This window comes from Neofelis nebulosa, chromosome 4 (genome assembly GCF_028018385.1).
Source record: "Neofelis nebulosa isolate mNeoNeb1 chromosome 4, mNeoNeb1.pri, whole genome shotgun sequence".
Taxonomy (NCBI): domain Eukaryota; kingdom Metazoa; phylum Chordata; class Mammalia; order Carnivora; family Felidae; genus Neofelis; species Neofelis nebulosa.
The window spans coordinates 161721926-161748485 of NC_080785.1; the positions used below are offsets into that span (position 1 = coordinate 161721926).

Sequence of the window (26560 nt, forward strand, 5' to 3'; positions counted from 1 at the left end):
TTGGATTTGTGTTATGAAATCTCTTGCTTTACATCTTTTTAAATTTTTAAAAATATTTTTGAGAGAGAGCATGGGCGGGGGTTGGAACAGAGAGAGAAGGAGACACAGAATCCGAAGCAGGCTCCAGGCTATGAGCTGTCAGCACGGGGCCTGACGCGGGGCTTGAACTCACAGACTATGAGATCATGACCTGAGCTGAAGTCAGAGGCTTAAGGGATTGAGCCACCCGCCCCCTCTTGGTTTGTATCTTAGCAACTAATTAGGTGGTGTTTAGCCTTTGTCTCCTCCTGTAAGAAAACTTACACCAAACCACCCCCGGAGCCCACGGGTGTGAAGGGAAGCTTCCTTCCAAATCACTCGTGTTGATTGAGCGAAGTGCGAAGGTCTCGGCCCCGGACACTCTTCCCCTCGTTTGTGTTTCTGGATTCAGCTCAAATGTCACCTCCTGAGAGAATCCTTCCCCGGACTCCCCCCTAAAGGAATCTTCTCCCTGCCAGTCACTTCTCTCTCCCTGTTACCCTGTTTAACATCCTTCCAAACTAATGTCGTCGTCAGCCTCCATTTCCCCTTCTAAGCTGTCAGCTCCTTGAGGGCAGACTCTTCTCTTTGCCACTGCAGTGGATAAAATAAAAAGGCCCTCGCCTGTATCACAGCCGCCCAGTAGATGTAGTTCAGTGCGACGAGCGTGCAGACTTAGCAAAAAATTCCAACTCGGGGAAGCGCCCCGGAGCCCGCAGCCTGTCCTGAGCTCTCGGGAATGTTCCCTTTCCAGAACCGCCTCCTGGGAAAGTCCGGCCCATGTCCAGATGGAGGAGCCCAGACAAGGAGGGGAAAAAGAGCATTCCAGGAGGAGTCAAGCGGTTCATTTAAGAAATTTAATCGATCACAGTAAGACATTCAGGCTATAAAAACGTTCTATACAGTGGTTGTAAAAAGCGGTACCCATCCCCCAAAACAACCCGACACAGACCCATTTCTCCTGAAGGGCTTGGCGCGAAGCCCGCACGAATCATCTTTGTACAAAAGTTAAGAGGCGTCTCAGAGACAACTTCCCCCCAATGCAGAGCCCCCAGAGGGGTCACAGATGCAGCAACCAGGGTTTGCAAAAATAAATAGATCTCTGTTTCATATATATAAGTGATAAATGTCTAACGAATATACAAAGTGCAAACGTAACAAAAAGCGCCCCCCCACCCCCGCATCTGTACAGCAGTTTATTTACATGCTTCCGAAGGAGAAAAGGCTTTCACAGTTTCCTGCAGAGTAGGACGCAGTGCTTAGTGGTCATGCAGTGAACGTGGACACTCCCTGGACGACTTTAGGCAGGAATCCACAAGAGGCTCGCACTTCTTTCTTTGGTCTTGAGTGTGACATGTGTGATAGGATCAGAAAGTTTGGTTTCCGAACTCCCATAAAAATGGCCAAGGGGCATCCAGGGGATGCCTTGCAGGGCTAAAGCGAACCGTCTTCTGGGGGGGAAATTAACGGCCCAGGGGCATCTGCACAGAAGCGGCCACACGAGCCCGAGAGTCGTGATTGTGACTTTGATGTGCTGGGGGGGCGGGGGAGGGAGGCCCCAGACAGCAGGCTCATCCGCACGGACCCCTCCCACCCGGAACAGAAACCAGTGCAAAATAGTAAGAACGTCGACTTGACGCAGGATACGGCCTCGAACGAAAAAAGTGCAAAGGGACCTGGAAGGAGCTGGGGTCCAGACAGCCACACCCAGAGTGACGGGTGCTCTTAGAGGTTGGCGGCCGCTGCCTTCGCGCCTCAGGTAACGGGTAGCTCAGGCACTTAATAAATATTAAGGACGATCGGTGGCTCGGGCTCTCTCTGGGAGCTGTCACGGTTTCGGGGAATGGAGGGGGGGGGGGCCTCAGTGCCCCCCCACCCCCGGGATGCTGCACTTGGCCAGAGCCACAGCGACGCCAGAGTCCTGGCGTCAAGGGAGGGCACGAACCTCGCTGGGGAAACCCTAGTTTGATCCAGATCTGGGGGGAGCAGAGCAAAAGCTAACTCTGGCCGTCCAGCAAGGCAGGGGTGAACGCACTTACTCCTGAGTTTGGGGGCTCGGGCTAGAGAGGCGGGGGTCCGGCAGCTACCCAGGACCTCGGGGGTAGTGCCTGCTCTCGCGGTTCAAAGCCATGTACCGCCTCTCCCCGTGCTCCTCTGTCAGTGCGTCGGGAGGCGGGGGGAGAAGTGAGCGGTCCCTGGAGGGGACAGAGATGTCCTTCCAGCTCCTTTGGCCTGCTCTTCTCCGCTATTCCTAGAGAAAGAAAGAAAGAAAGAAAAAAAACCCAACCCCAACCCGTTGCGTGTGCGGCGTCGGAAGCCCGTTCTGCCTCCCAGAAGAATAAATATATAAAACAAAGCTCTGGCAGGCAGGCCAAGCGGCTGCCGGCGCTGAGGCTGTGGCCACCAACAGTGCTTTCGGTCACTTCTTTCTTTGCAGGGACCAGGAGGAAGGGTGTGGCGCGGGTCAAGGGTCCTGGGAGAAAGTGTTCTTCCTGCCCGCGTCGGGCAGCAGGTTCCGGGGAAGCACAGGACTCGAGGCGGCGGCTCAGGCCACATCGTCCTCCAGGCTGACCATCTGTCTCTGTCAACAGAAAGATAAACGCCGGAAGCGATCAGTCCAACATTCGGTAAACATGGCAAGAGGCCACCTACGCCTCGCTCCCTCCCGGCCCCACCCCGCGGCCAGCCCGGCCCATCACAGGCCTGAACCAGCACACCGGGTTCCACCCTGGGCTCTGGGCTCCCGACCTGGGGCTCGGTCTTTCCTCCCACAGCCAGGGGAGGGCGCCTGTGAGCCCTGAGCCAGGTCAAGTCCCTCCTCTGCTCAGAACCCTTCGCGGCTCCTACCTTCTAAGAGCAAAGCCAGAATCCTCCCCGTGGCCCACAAGGCCCTGCTCCGTCTGCCATGGTCCCTGTCACTCGGCTCCTCCCTCGACAGCCCCCAAGCCCCCGCTCCGGCCACCTCTGCGTTCCTCAAGCACGCCAGCCTGCTCGAGGGACCTGCCCCAGCCTCCTTATCTAAAATCGCACTCCCTCCCTCCCTCCCAGCCCCCACTGGCTTTCTTGTTTTCTTTCCTCTCCCGATCCCCTGTCCCCCTGCCGGTCCCCCACCACGGGAGCATCCCGGAAGACCTCACAGCCTTGCAGGGAGGAAGGGGGCCTCCGGGGCGGCGCAGGGCACCCACCGAAGGGTAGGTGTAGCCGTCCTGGCTGCAGCAGATGTGGACCTCGTCCTCCGTGGTCTTCTGGTACACGGGGTTGTCAAAGTTGATGCTGTTGATGCTTTTCAGCCGCCAGTTCTTCCAGAGAAGGAAGGTCCCGAAGCCCAGGAGGATGAGCAGCACTGCAGGGTGAGGTGGCCAGCCCGGTCAGCAGGTGGCCCCAGAGTCCTACGTCCCCAAGTGATGCCGCCTGCAAACTCCTGGCTTCGGACTTCTATAGGGTTTTTTTGTTCCAATTTCAAGCCATACTTGCCCACTGCGGGGTCGGGGGGGGTGGGGTGGGGGTGGGGAACCTATCCATACACATGACCAATCTCCAACTCGAAGCCCGCTGTGACTGGCTCGCCCCGGAAATACCCGACCACAGTCGATTCTTCCAGGTGCTTCTGAGTCACCACACACAGGGCTCTTTCAGAAATGGGACTGTTCTCTATGGACACGGCCAAACTCATTCTCTTCTCCCATCTGGGTGCTCTCTGCCTCGTTTATGAGGGGACCCCCAGGTGGTGCGCCCTGCCCCTCCCAGATCCAGGGGACAGCCAAGGGCTCACCCAGCCCAGGTTTGTAAAAAACAAAACAAAACAAAACAAACAAAAAACAAAAAAAACCTTGGCCACTGCCCAGGGCGTGGGACAGCCTCAGGCTCTGCTGGGAGGACATAGGGTGGGGGCCTTGTTCGGGAGGCAAGGGTCCCACTGCCACCTGTCAACTCAGAGCCAGACGGCCACTGGGCACTAAAGTGCAGGTCCTGTGAGTGGGCTGGGGGTGGGGAAGGGACACCTTAGAAGGATTTCCTTAGAAAAGGAAAATCAGGTGTGATGCTAACGGAGTTACGATGGACAGGGATGGGGGGGTGTAGAACCCCTCAAGCTCCCCCTACAAGAGCACCATTTGCCAGGAGGCGCCCCTCTGGTGGCGGGAGGCCTTCCCTGCGACCCAGCAGCGGGGACAGCTGCGGCCCCACGGCCCAGAAGCGGCCTTACAGCAGGCGCTCGACCGGATTTGTTGAGTGAATGGAGCTACAAAGGGGGCCGCAGTGATGAATAGGGCACGTGGGCGGGGGGGGGCGCCCCCATCCTGGGCGTCCGGGTGGACCGGACCGGCTGGCTGGGCAGGGCCGTCCTCCGGCGGGGAGCCGGGAAGTGGGGCGGGCCCGATGGGCTTACCGATGGGGAGGATGACGTACAGGGCCCCCACGCTCCTCGGTCTCTCCTCGTCTCCTCTGCTGGCAGCGTCGCCCAGGGCTGCTCGGGAGAGGGGAGAAAGTGAGGTTCGGATCCACAGCGAGGGCCACGGAAAATGCGGCAGGTGTGCGGCCGCCGACACGCGCGAGAAAAACGCCTGGTGCTGCTCGGCGTCCTTAAAAGCTCAAAGTGACTCGGAGGGACTCCCGGGTTTGGGAGGCACCACGCTGGGGCCTTATTCATTAGCAGACACGGTTATGGAGCGGATTTAAGAGGGCCCTTCAGCCAAGTGTTACGAGGCTCTGGGAAAGGGGCCAACGGTCTGGGAGGCAAAAACCTGCAGGTACGTTCTCAACAGTTGGTGAGGTCGCTGGTGGAATTTTTCACCCTGGGTCTGCATTTGATGGAAATGAGACCGTTCTGGGTGGGGCAGCGGCCACCACGTGACTCCATACGGCGCAGCAACCCCAGTGCCTGGCTTGGATCGCGCCGAAGCGCCCTAGTCCTGTCTCAACTGTCCCCAGTTAATAAATATTGGGGGAGACCTCGTTACGCAACCATGAATGTGCACCTGAGCCCTGTAAGGGCCCCGTGCAAATCAAAGTTTAAAGTCCTTCAAGCAGGCAAACAGGCTGAGAAGACTGAAAGACCACACCTGGGTCACATGTACGTAGGTCACCAGTTAAAGTCAACCCCACCTGGGTGCATGGACTTTCTACTTTGACATCGGCTCAGATTTAAGAAAACTTTTAACAAAAATAACTTAAGGCGGGGTGCCCGGGTGGCTCAGTCGGTTAAGCATCCGACTCTTGATCTCGGCTCAGGTCATGGCCTCATGGTTCATGAGACTGAGCACAGAGCCTGCCTGGGATTCTCTCTCCTTCTCTCTTTGCACCTCCCCCTCCCTCAAAGTAAATAAATAAGTAAACATTAAAATAAATAAGGCAGCAGCAAGATCTTTGAGAAGTTTTTCCCTTAAAAGGACTCATTCACCAAAATCGAGACGCCCTAGACGGGCCTGTCTGTGAAATGGGTTTTCAAGCAGGGGCACCCCCAAGCAAAAAGGTTTCCCGGCCTCCCTTGACCACAGCAGTCCCCGCTTTACCTTGTTTATGGTTGCACAGGGGCTTTAGCTACTCTGAGTGGGGGAAAATGTCTGAAACTTGCTGATGCCCCCCTTTTTTTTCTGGCCAAAAAAAAGTCTAGGGGCTCCATTTTCTAGCTGATCGAACTCCGGGACAGGGGCCCTCTGGTGGCCAAAGAGATGAATGGCAAGTCTTCCACTGATTTCACGGAGAGCCCAGCTCTGACCTTGAGACTGGTAGGGTGAGGACAATGAGGCACTACCCACAAGCAAAAACTTAGAGCCTCCCCCCTGCCTCTCACCAAAAAGACTTTAGTAATCAAGTAACATCCTAATGTGTGTGGTGTTTTTTGGGTTTTGTTTAATAAAAATTAAGGCCGAGATCCCATGACAAAAGATCACATTTTTAGGAAGACAGGATCTGACTCTACACTTGCCTCTTTGAGACCCTGGCTCTGATCAAACTATATTTACAAAACCAAGTGTTTGGCCCATGGCCCATAGTTTGGTGATTTTTTTTTTTTTTTAATGTAGTTGGGCACCTGGGTGGCTCAGTCGGTTAAGCATCTGATTTTGGCTCAGGTCAGGATCTCACGGTTTGTGGGTTCAAGCCCCCCATTGGGCCCTCTGTTGTCAGCTCAGAGCCTGCTTTGGATCCTCTGTCTCTCCCTCTCTCTGCCCCTCCCCTGCTCATTCTCTCTCTCTCTCTCTCCCAAAAATAAACATTAAAGAGGCACCTGGGTGGCCCAGTAGGTTAAGCATCTGATTTTGGCTCAGGTCATGATCTCACACTTCACAGGTTCAAGCCCTGCATTCAGGTTCTGTGCTGACAGCTCAGAGCCTGGAGCCTGCTTCCAATTTTGTGTCTCCCTCTCTCTCTGCCACTCCCCTGCTCATGCTCTGTCATGAGTGTGCTCGCTCGCTCTCTCAAAGATAAACAGTAAAAAAATACTAAAAAAAAATAATGTAGTAAAATATTAAGTGCTGGGCTTTTGGTACGCCCTCAGATGGTGCCCAAGGGAGTGCCTCACCGCCTCACCCTGGTCCTGTTGGGCAAGTGCCTGAAAACAGGTCATCAAAGGGGCCTCGATAATGTTTCAGGTCCCTGTGCCTGGAGGCCTCTGGGATAAGCCGCCACCACGCACCCAAAGCCTTCACATGCCTTAGGGGGGGTTGGCGGGCACTGTTATCAGCCCCATTTAACAGAGAGGGGAACGGAGGCTTCCGCGAGGCACAGGCCAGGTCAGAAAGTGCAGGGGCGAAAGCTAAGCCCACTCCATCCCTTCACCAAGATTCCCTTGGCCCATCGAGATGCCCGAGCTGTTAAACCAGAGCCCAGGGTAGTCCCGACGTCTACCTTGGTGGGACACTGTCACCGTCTCAGGCGTGGTGAACTCAGGGCTGGCCACGGACCACGGGCCGGCTGTGTGCTTTGGCTCCGCGGTTGGGGGGCGCACTGTCGTCCTCACGGCTGTGGAGCGCACCGTTGGCCTGACCGTGACCGTGGAGGTCGCCCGGGGGGTCACGACAGGTTCGGGCTCTGAAAGAAGAAACATTTCCTGAGTGCCCCGCGGCCCAAGTGCCCCTCTGATAACTGTGCTGCTCGTGACAACGGAGAGGAAGTGCGTGCCGTTGGCCACAAAGAAATAAAATCAATGTAGTGAACATTGAAACCCGCTAATAACGGTGTTGTTACTCCATCATCGGTTGTACTCCAAACGGGAGATTCACGAGTGTTACAGACACAAGGGTGGCGGAAGCAGGACTCGTGCCCAGGCTGGTGCCCCTACCTGTGAGGCAGCTCCTCATGTCCTTGGCCAGCAGCATGCCATCCGGGCAGGCACAGGTGAACTTGGGTGAGTGGGGGTTGATCTGTGGGGCCGGGAGACACAGGTACTGGCAGCCACCGTTGCGGAGGGCCGTCCTCTCACACCAGTTCACTCCTGAGGCGGAAGAGGCAGGGAGTCAGGGTGAGAACGAGATTAGAAAATTCTGGAAAGTTCCAGAAATAACAGCAGGGAAGTGGAGGGGGGAGGCAGTCACCCCGTCTTTACCTCTTGGCTGTGTGAGGTTGTGGAAAAGGACAATGTCCTCCGGGGACAACAGGTTTTCTGCTAGCAGATTAATGTCTGAGCCTGTGAGGCGGTTGGCACTGAAAATGGCTTCATTGATGATGTCCGTCCAAAATACTTTATCCTACGTGGGCATGAAAAGAGATGGCAAATCCCATTAACCATGGGCAGAGGGCACACGAGTCTCCGGGAAGAAGCAGCACTGGGTGGTACTAGCCTCGTTTATTTTTTCTTCAAAAAAAGTTTTGGGGCGCCTGCGTGGCTCAGTCGGTTGAGCGGCCGACCTCGGCTCAGGTCGTGATCTCGCGGTCCGTGAGTTCGAGCCCCGCGTCGGGCTCTGTGATGACCGCTCGGAGCCCGGAGCCTGCTTCTGATTCTGGGTCTCCCTCTCTCTCTGCCCCTCCCCTGCTCATGCTTTGTCTGCCCCCCTCTCTCTCTCTCTCTTTCAAAAATAAACATTAAAAAATTTTTTTACAAAATAAAAAAGTTCTAATTGTGGGGCGCCTGGGTGGCTCAGTCGGCTTGGGGGTCCGACGACTTCGGCCCAGGTCACGGTCTCACAGTTTGTCTGCTGACAGCTCAGAGCCTGGAGCCTGTTTCAGATTCTGTGTCTCCCTCTCGCTCTGACCCTCCCCTGCTCACACTCTCTCAAAAATAAATAAAAAGATTTTTAAAAACCCAAAAAGTTTAAATGTATAAAATACACACAAAACTGACCATCTTAACCCTTTTTCAGTGTGTTCAGTAGCATGAAATACATTCACATGGTTGTGCAGCCCTCCCCACCACCCATGCCCCAAACTTTCTCATCTTCCCAAACTGAGACTCTGTCCCCATGAAATACTGACTCCCCACCCCCTCCCTCAGCCCCCCCCCCCCATCTACTTCCTGTCTCTATGGATGGGACTCCTCTAGGGACCTCATGTAAGTGGAATTCTACAGGGGCGCGTGGGTGGCTCAGCTGGTTAAGCCTCTGACTCTGGATTTCAGTTCAGGTCATGATCTCACGGTTCATGAGTTCCAGCCCCACATCTGAGGTTCGAGCCGCCTTGGGATTCGGTCTCCCTCTCTCTCTGCCCCTCCTTTGCTCGCCCGCATGTGCACTTTAAAAAGTTTAAAAAAAAAAAAAAATGGAATTCTACAGCATCTGTCCTTTTGTGTCTGGCTTAGTTCCCTCAAGGCTCGTCCGTGTTGGAGCATGTGTTAGAATTTCCTTCCTTTTTCAGGCTGAACCACATTCCAGTGTATAGATATACATCTTGTTTAGCAGATCAGCTCTGATGGGACCCAGGTCGCTTCCACCTCTGGGCTGTTGTGGATCCTGCTGCTTGAACACGGGTGTACGAATATAGCAACATTGCCTCAGAGCCGTTCTCCGCTGTGGCGCTACTCGGGCCAGACAACCCACTTTGGCTGGTCCCCTCTTCTCTTTGAAGGGTGGTCACCAGCCTCTATCCACTAGGAACTAGTAACCCCCCCTCAAGTGCAACAAGCAAAGTCTTCAGAAAGTGCCAAATGTCCCCTGGGCAGCAAGATGGCCTCCAAGGGAGAATTCCTACTCTAAGACTCTTTTGGAGAGGGCGTGCTCGGAGGGCTCTGTTGGGAGAGTGTGTGACTCGATCTCAGAGTCGTGAGTTCGAGCCCTGCACTGGGGGTAGAGTTTACTTAAGAAAAAAAAAAAAAAAGAAAAAAAAGCAACGTGGGGGCCCCTGGGTGACTCAGTTAAGCGTCTGACTGTTGATTTCGGCTCGGGTCACGGTCTCATGGTTTGTGGGATCTAGCCCTGCGTCAGGCTCTGTGCTGACAGCACGGAGCTTGCTCGAGATTCTCTCTCTCAACCTCTCTTTCTGTCCCTCCCCCATTTGTGATCTCTGTCTCAAAGAAAAAATGAACATAAAAACCCCAAAAAACCAAGCAACAAATCTTTGACTCTTTTGATGAGAAGAAAATAGAAAGAACTCCAGATCTAAGACCTTTTCACAGCCACAGACAGTCTTCTAAGTTAGTCCTGGCTTGGATGAACTAGCCAATGTGGGCTGACCCATTAGCCTGAGCGCTTATGCCTCCTATGTCAGTCGTGCTCAGTAACCGGGACTTGGAGGTGAATCCCCTCAGGCGCCCAAGGAGCAACCACTTGCTTCCAGCCCCCACCTCAAAGATGGCCAAGGAGAAGGGGTGTGCCAGCTTTTTCTCATCCTCCAAAACGGTCTTCCGGTTCCCCCCGTTGACATCGATGCTCGAGATGGAGTGGAGCTTGGAGTCAACCCAGTAGAGGCGGCCACCAGAAAGATCTAGAACCCACAGTGGACAAGGAGAGGTCACACGTCGACGCCCAAGGGGCCCGGGCCTGGCCACTCCACTCCCCGCAGGAAGGAGCACCCCCAAGGACCCGGCGGAGATGTGCCCAGAAAAGTAGCCCCAACAACCCACCACCATGTATGAGTGACAACCCCATTCGGGGGCCGTGTGGACCCCAGGGACCACGGTCCCAAGGACATACCCAGGGTGATGCCATTGGGCCACTGGATGTCCTCCGTCACTAGCGAGTAAACATCGACGCCGTTCAGGCCCCCCTTCTTGATCTCGGCGGGGGTTCCCCAATCCGTCCAGTACATGAAGCTGGTGGGAGAGTAGCATGAACAGGAGAAGGTCAGTGGGGGAGGCGCCCAGCGTGCCCCGAAGAGCGGCCTCCATCTGGAGCAGCAGGCCAGGAATTGTAAGAAGCCCCCCAAGGAGACCTTGGACTGGTTCTTCTGCTACCCTAGTGCCTGCAACATGGGGAGACCTGGCAGGATTTAGAACCTTCAAGAACAAAGGGAGACTTTGATTCCAACGTCAGGACCAGGACCCGTAATGTATACCCTTCAGCCTTTCTGAAGGCTTTTATACATTTTTAATTTTATAATTTTTTTTTTTTTTTGCTTTAAAACGATTTTTTTAATTGTGGCAAAATATACGCCACATAAACCATCTTGATTGTTATTTATTTATCATGTTTGTTTTTGAGAGCCAGAGAGAGACAGAGCATGAGTGGGGGAGGGGCAGAGAGAGAGGGAGACACAGAATCCAAAACAGGCTCCGGGCTCCGAGCCATCAGCCCGGAGCCCGACGCGGGGCTCGAACCCGTGAACCGTGAGATCGTGACCTGAGCCGAAGTCGGACGCTCAACCGACTGAGCCACCCAGGCGCCCCAAACCATCTTGATCGTTTTTAAGTATCCAGCCAGTGGCATTAAGTACACATAGACCGCCATGCAGCCATCCCCACCAGCCATCCCCGGAACTTTCCCACTTTCCCACGCTGAAACCCTGACCCCATTAAATGCCGCCTGTTCCTCCACCTCCCCCAGCCCCCCGCACCCACCACTCGGCTTTCTGACTCTATGAATGGGACTCCTCTAGGGACCCCCTGGAAGTAGAATCCTATACTATGTGTCCTTTTGTGTCTGGCTTCTCGCACTTAGCATAATGTCCCCAAGGTTCGTCCCTGGTGCCAGAATTTACTTCCTTTTTGAGACTGAGTAAAATGCCATTGGGTGGACGGGCCACATTTAGTTTCTCCTTTGTCCGCCGGGGGGGGCCCATAGCCTGGCAGCTGCGAACGCGGGGCTACAAATCCCTGCGCACGTGCCTGCGTTCGCTGCTTTCCCGTCTGCACTTAGAAGCGGATCTCCGATGGCTTTTGAGCCTCTGAAGAGATGCTCGAACCCACAAGTAGACAAACGTACCAGCAGTCTCCCCACAATGACTGGCAAGAGTGAAAACCTGCTGCTGACAGTGAGGGAAAGGAGTCTTCGGGTGCCCTTCAGGACGGAGGGTCGGTTTCACAATCCAGGTGCTGAACGACAATTTGCTGCTCTATCCACGCCCGTACCCCCGGAGCTGGTAATCCAACTTCCGGAATGAAGAATCTAGAATCTACAAGTCCTGCAGGTAAACTGCAGTGACTCACATTCAAAGGTATTCAAAGGTATCTGCAGCCTTTGTGTGAGGTAAGGGGGGAAAAATAACTAAATTTCCACACACATTGGTACCAGGAAATCGTGGCTCAACAAGCCAACAGGGAACGAACCCCATACGCCAAACGAAAAAGCCAGATGAACACTGTGTGATCACGTGTGGCTATTTGCGGGGGGAAAGAAACACAAGAGCAGACGGCACACGCACACACACGCACGCACGCACCACGACTTGTATCTAAGGGGTTTTCTCCGGGAGTCTCTCTCTTTCTGAAAGCCGCGGGAATAAAGTCACTCAACCGAGTGGCCCTCCGCCAAACGAGAACAAATGTTTTGTTCAATGGGGACCCAGGCCCACCTGCACTCCAGCTCTAGCCCACCTGATTCGTGCTTCTCTCCCGAGTTCCCCTTTCCTCTGATTGTTGCCGCCAGGCTGCCCTTCCAGAATTGTGCAATTCCACGCCCAGCAGGTGTGGTGTAACAGGCGCAGTACACGGGGCGGGGACACAGGTACCCCCCCAAGTGGGCCCCGGAGCTGCTGAGTCAGCCGCGGGCCCTGCAAACACCCTCCTGGGGGCTCCGAGGCATGGCGACCTTCACTCCCCGTGACGTCCTCCCCAAAACTACCATCAGAGCTGACTGTTCTGACCTTTCCTGTCAGGCACAGGATACTCGGCCATAAAATCCCAAATCGAGATTTAAGTAAGTACTAATTTTGAATACCATTTTAAACATCCCTACTTTGGGGCGCCTGGGTGGCTCAGTCGGTTAAGCGTCTGACTCTTGGTTTCGGCTCAGGTCTTGATCTCATGATCTTGAGTTTGAGCCCCCGCATCGGGCTCTGTGCTGACAGCATGGAGCCTGCTTGGGATTCTCTCTCTCTCCCTCTCTCTCCGCCCCTCCCCTGCTCACACCGTCTCTCTCAAACTAAATAAACTTAAAAAAATCCATATTCTAACTTCTGGTTTTGGGGCTCTCGTCCTGAGGGCACAGCTTTCCAGGGCCCGCTCCCATCTCGGAGACCACAGCGAACCTCAAGAGGGATCGGCCCCTGGCTCCCAAAGCGTGGGTGGGGGAAGGGCGACTGTTCAGGTCCTGCTTTTTCCTGAGAGCAGGAGCCGCTGTGGCTGGGGACAGTCCAGCTCGGGCACACGCCTTCCCCCGGTTGGAGCCCTAACCAGTTCTTGAACCCCGCCCGTGTTCTCCGTTCCTTCCGTGGCCCTCGGCTTTAGCAGCACCCACCCGTGAACGGGATCCACCACGATGGCACGTGGCTTAGAGCCTTTCTCCTTGAAGAGCGTCTTTCTCTTCACACCCTTGGTGTCGGCCACGGAGACGGTGCCCGGGATGGAGTCTGTCCAGTATATGTTGCTGTGGATCCAGTCCACCGCCAGCCCATCAGGGGCCTGGAGGTCCTCGCTGACGACGGTGTCATAGGAGGAGAGGCCGGGGGCTCTGTCGATTTGGGTACTGAGGGGGGGGAGCAGGGGAAGGAGAGCGTCAGTGAGAGGGGCCCCCACCGGGGGCCACCGGGGTTGAGCGCTGGGTGTGGCTCCAAGGCTCACCTGTAGATCTTCCTCTGGGACAGGTCGGACCAGTATATTCTGTTGCTAGCCACCTCGGTGTCCAGGGCGACCACGTTCTTCAAGTTTGGGATAAGGCTGGTGTATTCGCTGCGGTCCAGGGTCATCTTCCTCACCTCATGGCGGTTGGTGAAAAACAGGTAGGCGATAGTGCCTGGGAACACAGGAAGGACGCTCAGGGGAGCAGAAGGACCCCCCGATTCCCGCTTGTCACCCTTTGGGGTCTGACTGAACCAGAGAAGACACCCAGGATGGGGCGGAAAAGGCCCCCCTAGTGTATTAACCATGTGGTTCTGAGGCCCTGACATCCCGGGCCTTGCAGAGCAGAAGGGACAGCCCCTCCCAGGGCCAGCCAGCTCCTAGGGGCTGTTCACAACCCGCCTCAAGTGCATACGAGCCAGCCCATACCTGCCACCCCCTCTACTGGGCTCTCGCACTCTGGGCCACTATCCACCCGCCTGCCCGGGTCACCCTGGGACAGACACCAGACAGCACGAGCAGCGCCCCAGCCCCAGAGCCTGCTGGGATTCTCCCGTCCAGCCAGTCGTGAGCCTGCTCACCCTGCCTCACCTCATGCCCGAGGAAACCACAAGAGGCTCCAGCCCACGTGTGCCCCCTCTCACTCTCCCTCGGAGCAACCTGGCGCTTCCCCGTATGGCCCCTGGGGCTGCCACGCCCCCTCCTCTTGGGAACTGTAACAACCAATCTTTCCAGTGGGGTCGTCTCCTGATCTGCTGGCCTCACCATGCTCGAATGATAACAAAACCTACATTTTAAAACACTGGGTCCCACATCTGGGTGACTCAGTCAGTTAAGCGTCTGACTTTGGCTCAGGTCACGATCTCAAAGTGTGTGAGTTCGAGACCCGCATCTGGCTCTGTGCTGACAGTGCAGGGCCTGGAGCCTGCTTGGGATTCTCTCTCTCTCTCTCTCTCTCTCTCTCTCTCTCTCTCTCTCTCTGCCCCTCCCCTGCTCATGCACTCTCTTTCTCTCAAAATAAATAAACTTTAAAAAATAAATAAAACACTGGGTCCCCAGCATTTTACATTTTGGAACATAAATATGAAGAAATGATAAGTTAATGTGTCCACAGGGATTCCTTAGGGCAGGAAATTCTGCTCAGTGCTGTTCATATCACGTTTTCCCTCACTGATCCTCACGCTCCTAGGAGGCCAGGGGTGTTGTCAAAGTCCCTTTATACAGAAGGGGATCAGAGCTCAGAGGGGAGGGGACTAGCCCAAGGTCACACCAACTAGTAAACGGCAGAGCTGGGACTCAAACCCATGTTGTCCGGACTCTGGTGGCTGTGCTGTAACCATGACACTGACATTCACCAATGAGCTGACCACGGGAACAACGGACCTCACTCAGGACCCCTCCCCACAACACCACGCCTACCCCTGGGAAGGATCTGTATAGACACTAGCCCTACAGGTTGGAATGAAAGTAATATCTCAAATCCTAAAGGGTTTTATGATCTCTGTCCCCAGTTTTCCCCAGAACCAGGAAACACACAGGGGTGTGACAGAGGGAGCCCAAGGAACGGTCACAAAGGGATGACAACAGGGGAGAAAAACTTCAAGGTTAAAACAGATCCTTGAGGAAACGGAAGGCGATCTAAAATATTTCAGCAAGGGGTGCATGGGTGGCTCAGTCAGTTGAGCATCCAACTCTTGGTTTGGGCACAGGTCATGATCCCAGGGTTGTGGGATTGAGCCCCATGTCTGGCTCTGCATGGAGCATGGAGCCTGCTTAAAATTCCTTTTCTCTCCCTCTCTCTCTCTCCCTCTCCCCCTCCTACCACTAATGCTCTAGCTCTAAGAAAAACAAAAAACAAAAAGACCTCCCAAAACAGCTGGAGGGGGAGCGGGCCCTTCATAGGGCCATTGCTTTTCACCTCTTATCCCCTAAAGCCATTGGCCGGGCTGGGGGCCGCAAACCATTCCCTGTGCAATTGACCTGTGTCCCCAGAGAAGCTGGACATGTGCGGGCAGCCTCCCAGCGAGTTCCTAACTGGGCCGCTCATCCCTCTGCCAGAGGGCACACGGTCTGCCCGGGTCTTTGGAGTGTATGCAAAGTTCACATGATGAAACCCGCCACCGCATCTGCTCCCGGCGCCATCCCCGCCCCCGCCCCCGGCTCACCCACAGCCTTGCAGGCCTTGGTGAGGGGGTCCAGCTGGAAACCCGCCTCGCACTCGCACTTGTAGCTGCCCTCGAGGTTCACACAGAGCTGGCTGCACACGTCGGGATCCCGACACTCATCGATATCTGCAAGCCGGGACACAGAAAGGGGTTTGGGGCTTCTTCCTCATGGGGTGCTGATGGGAGGGAGGGCTCCCACCGAAAGCCATCCCTCCCAGTGGCAGGGTCTTGGTGACCATCAGGTTCAGAAACGAACACACTGAAATAGCCAAGTGTCATCTCCAGCAGTGACCCTGACCTCCCCGTTCACCTCAGGGGTGCAGCCAAGCAGAGCAAAGGCTGCGTCAGCCGAGATTTCTTTCTTAATTATTAATCCCCAAAGGCAAGGCCAGGGTGCTCCTCAGGGGCTAAGCCTGTGCTAGAATGGCCCCTGCATTTGGCACCTCATCAAATCCTCCCAACAGGCCTGTGAGGTCAGGACCGCTTTCGTGCCCACTTAACAGAAACTGAGGCACAGAGGGTTGGGCCACCACACGAGGGGAAAGGGCTGAGGCGGCTTGGGAATCACCTTCACATCTTCGCTGGTCCACCAGCTGGAAGCCCTCGGGGCACGAGCACTCATAGCCGATCTTGAGGTCGTTGCAGATGTGGGAGCAGCCGCCCCTGTTGTCCAGACACTCGTTGGTCTCTGAGACAGGAGGGACACAGACCGGTCACGCTCAGGTCATCAGCCTCCCTGCGCTATCTCATCAGCCTTATCGTAATCACCACAATGACGTGGAGGCCAGTGAACTACCAAGTCCCCTAAAAGGTCTTAAAATAACCACTGTCACGTGCAATGCCACGGATGAACCTGGAGGACATTCCACTGAGTGAAATACGCCAGGCACAGATGGACAAATACTGGAGGATTCACTCCTAGGAGGTCCTTAGTGGAGTCAAAGTCAGAGACAGGAAGTAGATGGGGGGGGGGGGGTAGGGGCTGGGGGAGGGGGCGGGGAGTCAGTGTTTCACGGGCACAGAGGCCCAGTTTGGGAAGATGAGGAAGTTCTCAAGATGGATGGTGGTGAGGGCTGTAGGACCACGCGAATGTACTAACACTGCTGAATTTTACCCCTAAAACTGGTTAAGAAGGTAAATCTAAACGTTATTTTTTTGTCAACCACATTTCAAAATGTTCTTGATTATAAAAAAATAAAAACTGTGTTCCACGGTTGCATATACGAACTCCCAACAGCCCTATAGATAGCTCAACTACAGTTGTGGAAACTGAGGCCCAGGCGAGGCTAAATCACTTGCCCAACAGTGCTGGACCGGACTCAGGGCGCTTAAGGTCCAGCATCCACGACCTGGTGCTTTTCACAGGGCTTCGGCCAAAGCCAACCCACCATCTGTTCTTGCCCAAAAGCTAAGGACAGTTTTTAAATGGTTGAAAAGAAAAATAAGAATCCGAAGATAACCAGCATTTTGTGGCACATAAAAGGTCTGTGAAATCCAAACATCAGTGTCCATAATAAGGTTTCCTTGGAGCACGGCCACACGCATTCAAGGGCGCGTGTGTGTACATCCGTATGGCGTTTTCCTGCTGTAACACCCCGTTGAATAGCTGTGACAGACCTTACAGCTGGTAAAGTCCAAAATATTTACATAGTTATGGTTCACGGAGCACCGCTGAAACTTTACAAGCATCCCATCAGCCACCCCCCAGCAGGGTATGTGAACCATCACTGTCCCATCCTACAGATGTGAACACAGGCTTGGAAACAAAGCCACTTATCCCCAAGGACCCCCATGTCCGTGTTGCCCCAGAGCTAAAGCACTCACGGGCACGGCTGGGCAGGAGCCTTGCAGCCCCAAAGTATCCATGTCTGAGTCCCACTCCAGCTCCCCACAAGTTCAAGAGCCACCTGCATCCCGCGGCTCACCGCACTCCTTCAGAGGCTCATCCGACCAGTCCCGACAGTCCCGGACCGAGTTGCACACTTTGTCCAGGGTGATGCATTCGCCGCTGTGGCACTTGAACTTGTTGGGCCCCTCGCACAGCGTCACTAAGAGCCAGAGAAGGGAGTCAGGTGCTTCTGAGCTGCAAGAGCCCGCTTACTACTCTTTATTAACATGATAGTTCATTTATACGAGATTATATGTAAATGTATTCATAAATAAAACATGATGTAATCAGTGTCACAGAAATAAACCGTTAAAAATGGTGACGAAGGCAAAATTTGTTATACGCAGGTGACTACAATTTTTATTCAGTTAGCTAGTTAGAGAGAGACAGACAGAGGGAGCGCGCACATGTGTGCGTGCAATTGGGGGAGGGACAAAGGGAGAGGGTGACAGAGGATCCAAAACTCCAAAGCAGACTCCACACTGACAGTAGGGAACTCAATGCGGGGCTCGAACTCATGAACCATGAGCTCATGACCTGAGCTGAAGTCGTACACGTGAGCCACCCAGGCACCCACGTGAGCCACCCAAGCACCCCTAACACAATTTTTAAAAAGTCCATTATCAGAATTTAACTTCTTGTTCACAAAAGTTTGTTTCAGTCTCTAAGTACTATAATTAAAAATATTTTTTTCTCCATCAAGACTTAAGATCAAGAGTTGGACATTGGGGCAGCTGGGTGGCTCAGTCGGTTAAGCATCCGACTTCGGCTCAGGTCATGATCTCGCGGTCCGTGAGTTCGAGCCCCGCGTCGGGCTCTGGGCTGATGGCTCAGAGCCTGGAGCCTGTTTCAGATTCTGTGTCTCCCTCTCTCTCTGACCCTCCCCCGTTCATGCTCTGTCTCTCTCTGTCTCAAAAATAAATAAAATGTTAAAAAAAAAAAAAAAATTAAAAAAAAAAGAGTTGGACACTTAACTGACTCCGCCACCCAGGCGCCCCACAAGGATACGGTTTTTAAAATATTGTTCATTGGGGCGCCCGGGTGGCGTAGTCGGTTAAGTATCCGACTGTTGGTTTTGGCTCAGGTCATGACCTCACGGTTCGTGAGTTCAAGCCCTGCATCAGGCTCTGCACTGATGGCGCAGAGCCTGCTTGGGATTCTGTCTCTCCTTCTGTCTGCCCCTCCCCTGCTTGTGCGTGTGCATGCCCTTAAAAAAAAAAAAAAACAAACAAAAAAAAACCAGGAGGTGCCTGGGTGGCTCAGTCGGTTGAGCGTCCAGCTTCAGCTCAGGTCATGATCTCACGGTTTATGAGTTCAAGCCCCGCGTCGGGCTCTGTGCTGACAGCTCGGAGCCTGAAGCCTGTTTCGGATTCTGTGTCTCCCTCTCTCTCTGTTCCTCCCCTGCTCATGCTCTGTCTCTCTCTCAAAAATAAATAAATAAACATTAAAAAAAAATTAAGAACAACAACAACAACAAAATAAGCCCACTAGTATCCTTGTGTTACACGTGTCTCACCAGTTTAAAACAATTTTTTAAATTAACTCTGCTGATGAACACCTGGGTTGCTTCTAGTATTTTGCTGTTAGGCCAGTGCTGCTCTGTGTGATCCTGAGCCCATCTCTGATTACAGGTGCGAGTTTCTCGGGGGTCATTCCCAGGAGGGGAATCCCTCCACCGCAAGCTCAGGAAAGTGCTTAACATCAAACTGTACCGTGTTACCCCTGAGCTCAAAGACAGGAGCTCTGCACACTTTGACCTTGTTAAATCTCACAGTCCTGAAGCAGGTGATTTCATAACATACATGTTTTGCAGGTAAATGGAAGTTCAGGGGGGTTAAGTTGCCCGAGGACGCACAGCGCACGCAGGGCTGACCCGAGAGGAGCTCACCATTGACGCAGCCAAGCTCGTCGCTCATGTCCTTACAGTCATACTCCCGGTCGCACTGCCGGCTGCCATGGATACAGGTCCCATCTGAGCACTGGAACTCATCAGGCCGGCACGTGGAGACAGCTGGGAAAGACAGGGCACATGTTGGTTTTTCTCAAGGGAACCGCGAAGACAAAATAAACTACCACCTTTATTGTTTTGTCTTAATTTTTTTTTTAATGTTTATTCTCGAGAGAGAGACAGACAGAGACAGAGTGTGAGCGGGGGAGGGTCAGAGAGAGAGGGAGACACAGAATCCGAAGCAGGCTCCAGGCTCTGAGCGGTCAGCACAGAGCCTGATGCGGGGCTGGAACTCACAAACTGCGAGGTCATGACCTGAGCCAAAGTCGGTCGCTTAACTGACTGAGCCCCCCCGGGCGCCCCTCAACTACCACCTTTAAAACAGCAATTTCCTGGCTGCCTTGGGCATCAGAGACAGCCTGTAACAGGAAAGATATTAGCGGTGAAAAAACACACTCTACGATCTCCATGAGCAGGAGACAGTGCCTCGTCATTTTACCTGCTTCTCACCCCAGGAACACCGGTCTTCATATTCAAAATTTTAGGCAATGTAGATTTATTTATTTATAAATGTTTATTTAATTTTTTTTAAAGTTCATTTATTTATTTTGAGAAAGAGAGCACGAGCAAGCAGGGGAGGGCCAGAGAGAGAGAAAAGAGAGAGAATCCCTAGCAGGTTCCATGCTGTCAGCATGGAGCCTGATGCGAGGCTCGAACGCACAAACCTGTGAGATCATGACCTGAGCCAAGATCAAGAGTTGGACGCTTAACCAACTGAGCCCCCCAGGTGCCCCTGCCAATGTAGTTTTATTTATTTATTTTTTATTATTTTTTTTTAACGTTTTATTTATTTTTGAGACAGAGAGAGACAGAGCATGAACGGGGGAGGGGCAAAGAGAGAGGGAGACACAGAATCGGAAGCAGGCTCCAGGCTCTGAGCCATCAGCCCAGAGCCCGACGCGGGGCTTGAACTCATGGACCGCGAGATCGTGACCTGAGCTAAAGTCGGACGCTTAACCGACTGAGCCACCCAGGCGCCCTGCCAATGTAGTTTTAAAGCTTCTTTCATGGCAGCAAGTACTGTTTTCCTCAATGAAGAAGAATCCCGGAAAATTATTACTGAAGTCACAGAGCAACGTTTGGAAAATAGGAAAGTGGGGTGGGGAGCACCCTAACGCAACCAGTGAGTTTTCTGGGAGTCCTCTCCACTCTTTCCACATACTCGTTTTCTCAGAACACATAATTGTTTTTTTCCAATTCTATTTTTAAGTAATCTCTACACCCAACGTGGGGCTCGAACTCACAACCTGAGATCAAGAGTCCCACACTCTACCACCAACTGAGCCAGCCAGGCGCCCCAAGGACACGTAATTTATTACAATGCTGGAAGAGCCAACAGGCCACTCTCAGCAGAAAAGCAATGGCATGTTCGCAATCTAGACAGAGGCAGGACAAATTATGACCGATGCTATCAGCATCACCAAGTACAACATGGCCCATCACTGCGAAACAGCTCCAGAGTTTACAAGACATGTGGGGAAAAAGACAAATTTTTTGTTTCTGCAAGGGACCAAGGCACTGGTTACTCAGCCTTTCTGGGCCTCAGTTTCCCCATCTGTAAAGAGTGGGGGAAGCCTGCTCACTAGTTATGAGAATTAAGTTAGTTTGTGTTAAGTTTTAGTACGGGGGCGCCTGGGTGGCTCAGTCAGTTAACCATCCAACTTCAGCTCAGGTCATGATCTCAAAGGTCCACGGTTAGAGGCCTAAAATGGGCTCTGTGCCGACAGCACTGAGCCTGCTTTGGATTCTCTGTCTCCATCTCATGCCCCCTCTCTGCTCACATGCCATCTCTCTCACAAATAAACAAACATTAAAAAAAAAAAAAAAAATTTTAGTACAGATCATGTACAAAGTCATCCATTATTTTAAAATGTGACTTTTAGGGTAGCCTGGGTGGTTCAGTCCGTTAAGCGTCCAACTCCTGATTTCATTCAGCTCAGATCATGATTTCACAGTTCATGATATCAAGTCCTGTGTTGGGCTCTGCGCTGTCAGCATGGAGCCTGCTTGGGATTCATTCTCTGTCTCTCTCTCGCTCGCTCTCTCTGCCCTTCCCCCACTCGTGCTCCAGCTCTCTCTCAAATATAAACATTCAAAAAATAAGTAAATAAAAAATAAATAAGAACGTGCCATTTAGCGGTGCCTGGAGGGCTCAGTCAGACCAGCATGTGACTCTTGATCTTGGGGTCATGAATTTGGGATCTACGTTGGGTGCAGAGGTTACTTTAAAAAAATAAATACGAGACTCTTAAATACAGAGAACAAACTGAGGGATGCTGGAGAGGTTTGCGTGGGGGGATGGGCTAAATGGGTAAGGGGCATTAAGGAGGACACTTGTTGGGATGAGCACTGGGTGCTGTACTTAGGGGATCAATCACCAGAATCTACTCCTGAAATCATTATTGCACTATATGCTAACTAACTTGGATGTAAATTTAAAAAATTAAGTAAGTAAACAAATTAATAAATAAATAAATACGGGCACCTGGGCGGCTCAGTCGGTTAAGCATCCTGCTCTCGGTTTCTGCTCAGGTCATGATTTCATGGGTCGTGAGATCGAGCCCTGTGTCGAACTCTGTGCTGACAGTGAGGAACCTGCTTGGGATTCTCTCTTTCCCTCTCATTCTGCCCCCCTCCCACTCTCTCTCTCTCTCAAAATAAATCAGTAAACTTTAAAATAATTTAAGATTTTTTTCAAGCAACTTTTTAAAAGTCTAATCACATCTCCCCAGAGATTACCACTAGGGAGAGCGCACCTGGGCAAAGATACCAAAGAAACAGGGACATGAAACCCTGGTCTAGATTCACAGGAGCTCTACGTCACTAGTTTTACGACAAGGAAGCACGGACACAGGGCCTGGGCCACACACCTTTCATCTGCATGGTCTCCGACACGGGAGCCGCTCACCACGTGTGGCAACTTAACTTTCAATTCATTAAAGTGAAATAAAACAAAAAACTCCACTCTCTGGTCACACAAGCTCCACCGGGAGGCAAGGACTGCTCTGGTCAGCACAGACGTGGGACGTCTCCACCACCACAGAAAGTTCTATTGGGACGCACTGGACTCCAACCGAAACCTGCAAAGTCCAAGGCCTTTGCCCCATTCTACTGGGGAGGAGAACACAATGCAGTGAGGTTAGGTCCCTGGCCAAGGGTCACAAAGCTTGGGGGTCACCAGCCAGGCCTGGAGCCCAGAATCCTTTCTGGACCAAAATAATACTGCAACATGCAGCTTGCTCCCTTGTAGGAAAAAGAGCTTATTGGGTAAGTGTTAAAGACAGAGTCTCCTGGGGGTCCTGGGGGGCTCACTCAGTTGGGTTAAGCGTCTGACCCTTGATCTCTGCTTAGGTCACAACCTCGCGGTTTGTGAGTTCAAGCCATGTGTTGCCTGCTCGGGATTCTCTCTCACCTGCTTTCTCTCTGCCCCTCCCCCACCCCTTGCAAAATGAATAAATAAACTTAAAAAAAAAAAAAAAAAGCCTCCTTTTAGGGATGCTCTCTTCTCCAGGTGATCAGTAACACTGGAAGAAACACGAAACGAGACGGACTTTCTTGCTGTGTGATCTGAAACTGGTTAACCACCGAAAGGCCCACCCGTCCCACACCAGGCAGGGGCACAGGGACAGGTCAGAGGACCCACCCCCGATGGCGCCCCTACCGCAGTTCTCCTCGTCAGACTTGTCCTTGCAGTCAGGGCCGCCGTCACAACGCCAGCTCGAGTGGATGCACTCGCCACTGTGGCAGTGAAACTCCAGCGCTGAGCAGGGGTTGTCGTCCCCTTGTGGGGCTGACATGTTGCGGCCCCCGCATCGCTGCGGCCACTCATCGGAGCCATCCTTGCAGTCCGGGTCGCCGTCGCACGCCCACAGCTCGGGGATGCAGGCGGAGTTGTTGCACTGGAAGTGGGCGGGGCTGCAGGTGGGCATGGGGCAGGACGCCTCATCGGACCCGTCTAAGCAGTCGCGGTCGGAATCACAGACGAACTCCAGGGAGATGCACTTCCCGTCCTGGCAGCGGAACTCATCCTGGGCACACGTCTTGGGCACTGCAGGGGGAGGAGGGGGATGGGAAAAGACAACGGGGTCACCAGAGAGCCTCTCCTCCTCAGTAGCAGCCCATTCCACAGATGAGGACACCGAACCCCGGGAGGGGCCGGACCCCAGTCCCATCAGGGTGGCCACTGACTAGGGTTAGACATGCATTTCTAAAGTAAATGCATGTGGGGACGCTTGGCTGGCTCAGTAGGTGGAGCCTGTGACTCTGGATCTCAGGGCTGTAAGTTCGAGCCCCACCCTAGGTGTAGAGATTATTAAAAAAAAAAATTTTTTTTTGTTAAATGTTTGAGAGAGACAGAGCACGAGTGGGGAAGGGGCAGAGAGACTGGGAGACACAGAGCAGGTTCCAGGCTCTGAGCTGTCAGCACAGAGCCCCAGGCCAGGGGCGGCGGGGGGGAGGCCCGAAACTCAGGAACCCAACCGTGAGATCATGACCTGAGTCCAAGTCGGACACTTGACTTAGTGAGCCATCCAGGCACCCTAAAAATAAAATCTTTTTTAAAAAAAGTAAATGTATGTGAACACTCATGTGCTGTTTTTTGTTTTTTTTTAATATCCTGGATTTTTACATTTTCTGAACTTGAAGCTCTGACATTATCTTTGTTATTTAATGGAACCTTGCTCCATTAAAAAAATAAAAACAAAGGGGTGCCTAGGTGGCTCAGTCAGTTAGGCATCTGACTCTTGATTTCGGCTCAGGTCATGATCTCAGGGGATCAAGAGTATGAGCCCTGCATCTGGTTCCATGCTTAATAGTGTGGAGCCTGCTTGGGATTCTGTCTTCCTCTCTCTCTGCTCCTCCCCTGCTTGTTCTCTCTCTCTCTCTCAAAATAAACAAATACATCTAAAACAAGAAACAATACAGTTTTTTTTTTTAATTTTTTTTATGTTTTTACTTTTGAGAGAGAGACAGAGGGCAAACAGGAAGGGCAGAGAGAGAGGGAGACACAGAATGTGAAGCAGGCTCCAGGTTCTGAGCTGTCAGTGCAGAGCTTGACTCGGGACTCGAACTCACGGACTGTGAGATCATGACCTGAGCTGAAGTCGGACACTTGACCAACTGAGCCTCCCAGGCGCCCCAAAATGATAGTTTAAAAACTAACCAACTAACATGAAAGAGTCAGGACAGGCACCCAGCTCTCCAAAGTGCGCTCCCCCCTTGTTTCTTGGCAGAACCCTCAACTTGGTGAAGCTTTTTTTCTTCTCGTCAATGGTTAGCTGGGTGATCAGGTCTCAGCCAGGCGGGACCTACTGTGCACTCAGCCTCCCAGCGTGGCTGGTGGTGGTCACGGCGACTCACCAGAGCGTGTGCCATGTGGTTGGGGAAGACACCGGGCAAGACAGCCTCGCTGTGTGTGCGGATGACCGTAGACGTGATGCCATCACTATCCGCTGCAATGCCCCTTGGGCAAGGTGGGGTTCGTACAGTGTGAGGGGGGTTGGCATGAGACCCCAAGAGACAGAGCCAGGTGAAGAGCAGCCTATCCGCAGCTCCGGTTAGGTCAGAGGGGTAGGGGCGGGCAGGGGAGGGAACACACTTACGACAGCCTTGCTCATCCGAGCCATTCTCGCAGTCCACCTGGCCGTCACATCTCCAGGACTCAGGGATGCAGCGGTTGACACGGCCCCCACAGCTGAAGTCCCCCGGCTTGCAGGTGACAGACACTGTGGGAGAAACGGGATCGAGCCTTCACTCTAAGGGAAGCCCGGTCTGCCTCACCAGCCCCCGCTTTGCAGAGGAAAAACAGTTTTCAAAAGGAGGGTGCCACGCCCACCTTTCTGGGTCAAAATGAAGGGTATCTGACGGAGCTTGTTAAAAAAAATCAGACGTGAAGTGATGGAAAGGTTTGGAAGGAGACAGAGGTGGTGGTTGTATAGCATTGTGACTGTATCAGTACAACTGAACTAGTCACTTTAAAATGGTTAATTTTATCTTATGTAAATTTCACTTTTTTTTTTTTTTAAGTTGTTAAAGTTAAGTTCCAGAAATAACTCTTCTCCCAAGTCCCACTTCATGGTTGAAGACATCAATCTGCGGACTGATTTCCACCTCATCTGTCACCCACTGTCATCAAAAAGGGCAGGAAGCGTGTTATTCGCAAAGGGGACTCACTGCAGGTCTCCTGGGACTCATCTGAGGCATCCTGGCACTCGGCGCTCCCATCACAAACCCACTTGTAGGAGATGCACTTTCCATCTTGGCACTGGAACTCGTTTCTCCCACATTTGTCCCCCACTGAGAGAGAAGGGAAGAGAAAGGACCATTCAGTGCCAGAACCAGAAACTGACGACATCACCTGTGTGTGTCTATTTCCTGCCAGCTGAGGAATGAATCCGATCCTTCCCAGGAAACAGAACACACACAACAAATTTCATAAACCAAAAGTATAGTGGAAGATGCAAAGAATAGATCTAGAAGAGCGGCCTGCCAACAATGTGTAAAACTTGACATAATGGTATGGGTCCATTAAGGTAGGGGAAAAAATCCTTCCCTGCACACGAATAAAGCAGATTACAAACCTGTGCTGGAAACAGTAATGAAGAAAATTGACACTATTAAATCATCAAGCTGAAGGAAAAATGAGGGGCCTTCTCCAGTAGGTAGGGAGGAAATAAAAAGAGACAAAATTCTGAGAAATCATTAAAGTTTATTTATTTTTTTGGGTGGGGGGAGCAGACAGAGAATCCCAAGCAGGCTCCGCACTGTCAGCACAGAGCCCGATGCCAGGCTTGATTCATGAACCAGGAGATCATGACCTGAGCCGACCAGCTGAGCCACCCAGGTGCCCCTAGAATGTCTTTTAATCTACTTCAGTATAGATAGAGGTGGGGTAACTACCAGTTTCCTTGGTCTACTTGTAACTTTAAATCTTCACATTCCTTTGAGAGTAAGTATCCAAATTTATGTCACTAAGAGGTTTTCAAACTATCAAGACTCAATCTCAGCTCAGGTCTTTGTCTTTTTTCTTTTCTTTCTCTCTTTTTCTTTCTTTCTCTTTCTCTGTCTCTATTTTGAGAGAGAGAGAGAGAGCACTTGTGCGCCCACACACAAGCAGGGGAGGGACAGAGAGAGAGAGAGAGAGAGAGAGAGAGAGAGAGAGAGAGAGAGGAGAGAGAGAAAGAATCTCAAGCAGGCTCCGAGCTGTTAGCTCAGAACCCACAGTGGGACTCAAACACAAACTGTGAGATCATGACTTGGGCCAAAACCAAGAGTCAGATGCTTAACCAATGGAGCCACCCAAGGGCCCCTCAGCTCAGGTCTTGCTCTCAGGGTTGTGAGTTTGAAGCCCTGAGTCAGGCTCCCATGCTAGGGGTGAAGCCTACTTAAAAAATAATAATAAT

At 52.6% G+C, this 26560-nt stretch overlaps 1 protein-coding gene across 4 annotated transcripts in view; it reads right to left on the reverse strand.

The window, feature by feature from the left end:
* Positions 1–861: 861 nt before the first annotated feature.
* Positions 862–26560, reverse strand: part of LDLR (low density lipoprotein receptor) — a 38471-nt gene continuing 12772 nt past the window's right edge. For all 4 annotated transcript variants that reach the window (XM_058728002.1, XM_058728003.1, XM_058728005.1 and 1 more), the window contains exons 2-18: positions 25332–25454; positions 24761–24883; positions 22822–23208; positions 19041–19163; positions 17190–17312; positions 15833–15952; positions 15265–15390; positions 13103–13274; positions 12780–13007; positions 10080–10198; positions 9731–9870; positions 7562–7703; positions 7298–7450; positions 6865–7047; positions 4406–4483; positions 3204–3361; positions 862–2599 (exon numbers count right to left, since the gene is read on the reverse strand). In XM_058728002.1, the coding sequence (XP_058583985.1) occupies positions 2564–2599; positions 3204–3361; positions 4406–4483; positions 6865–7047; positions 7298–7450; positions 7562–7703; positions 9731–9870; positions 10080–10198; positions 12780–13007; positions 13103–13274; positions 15265–15390; positions 15833–15952; positions 17190–17312; positions 19041–19163; positions 22822–23208; positions 24761–24883; positions 25332–25454 (2534 nt within the window). In that variant the 3' untranslated portion in view covers positions 862–2563. The remainder of the gene's footprint in view (positions 2600–3203; positions 3362–4405; positions 4484–6864; positions 7048–7297; positions 7451–7561; positions 7704–9730; positions 9871–10079; positions 10199–12779; positions 13008–13102; positions 13275–15264; positions 15391–15832; positions 15953–17189; positions 17313–19040; positions 19164–22821; positions 23209–24760; positions 24884–25331; positions 25455–26560) is intronic.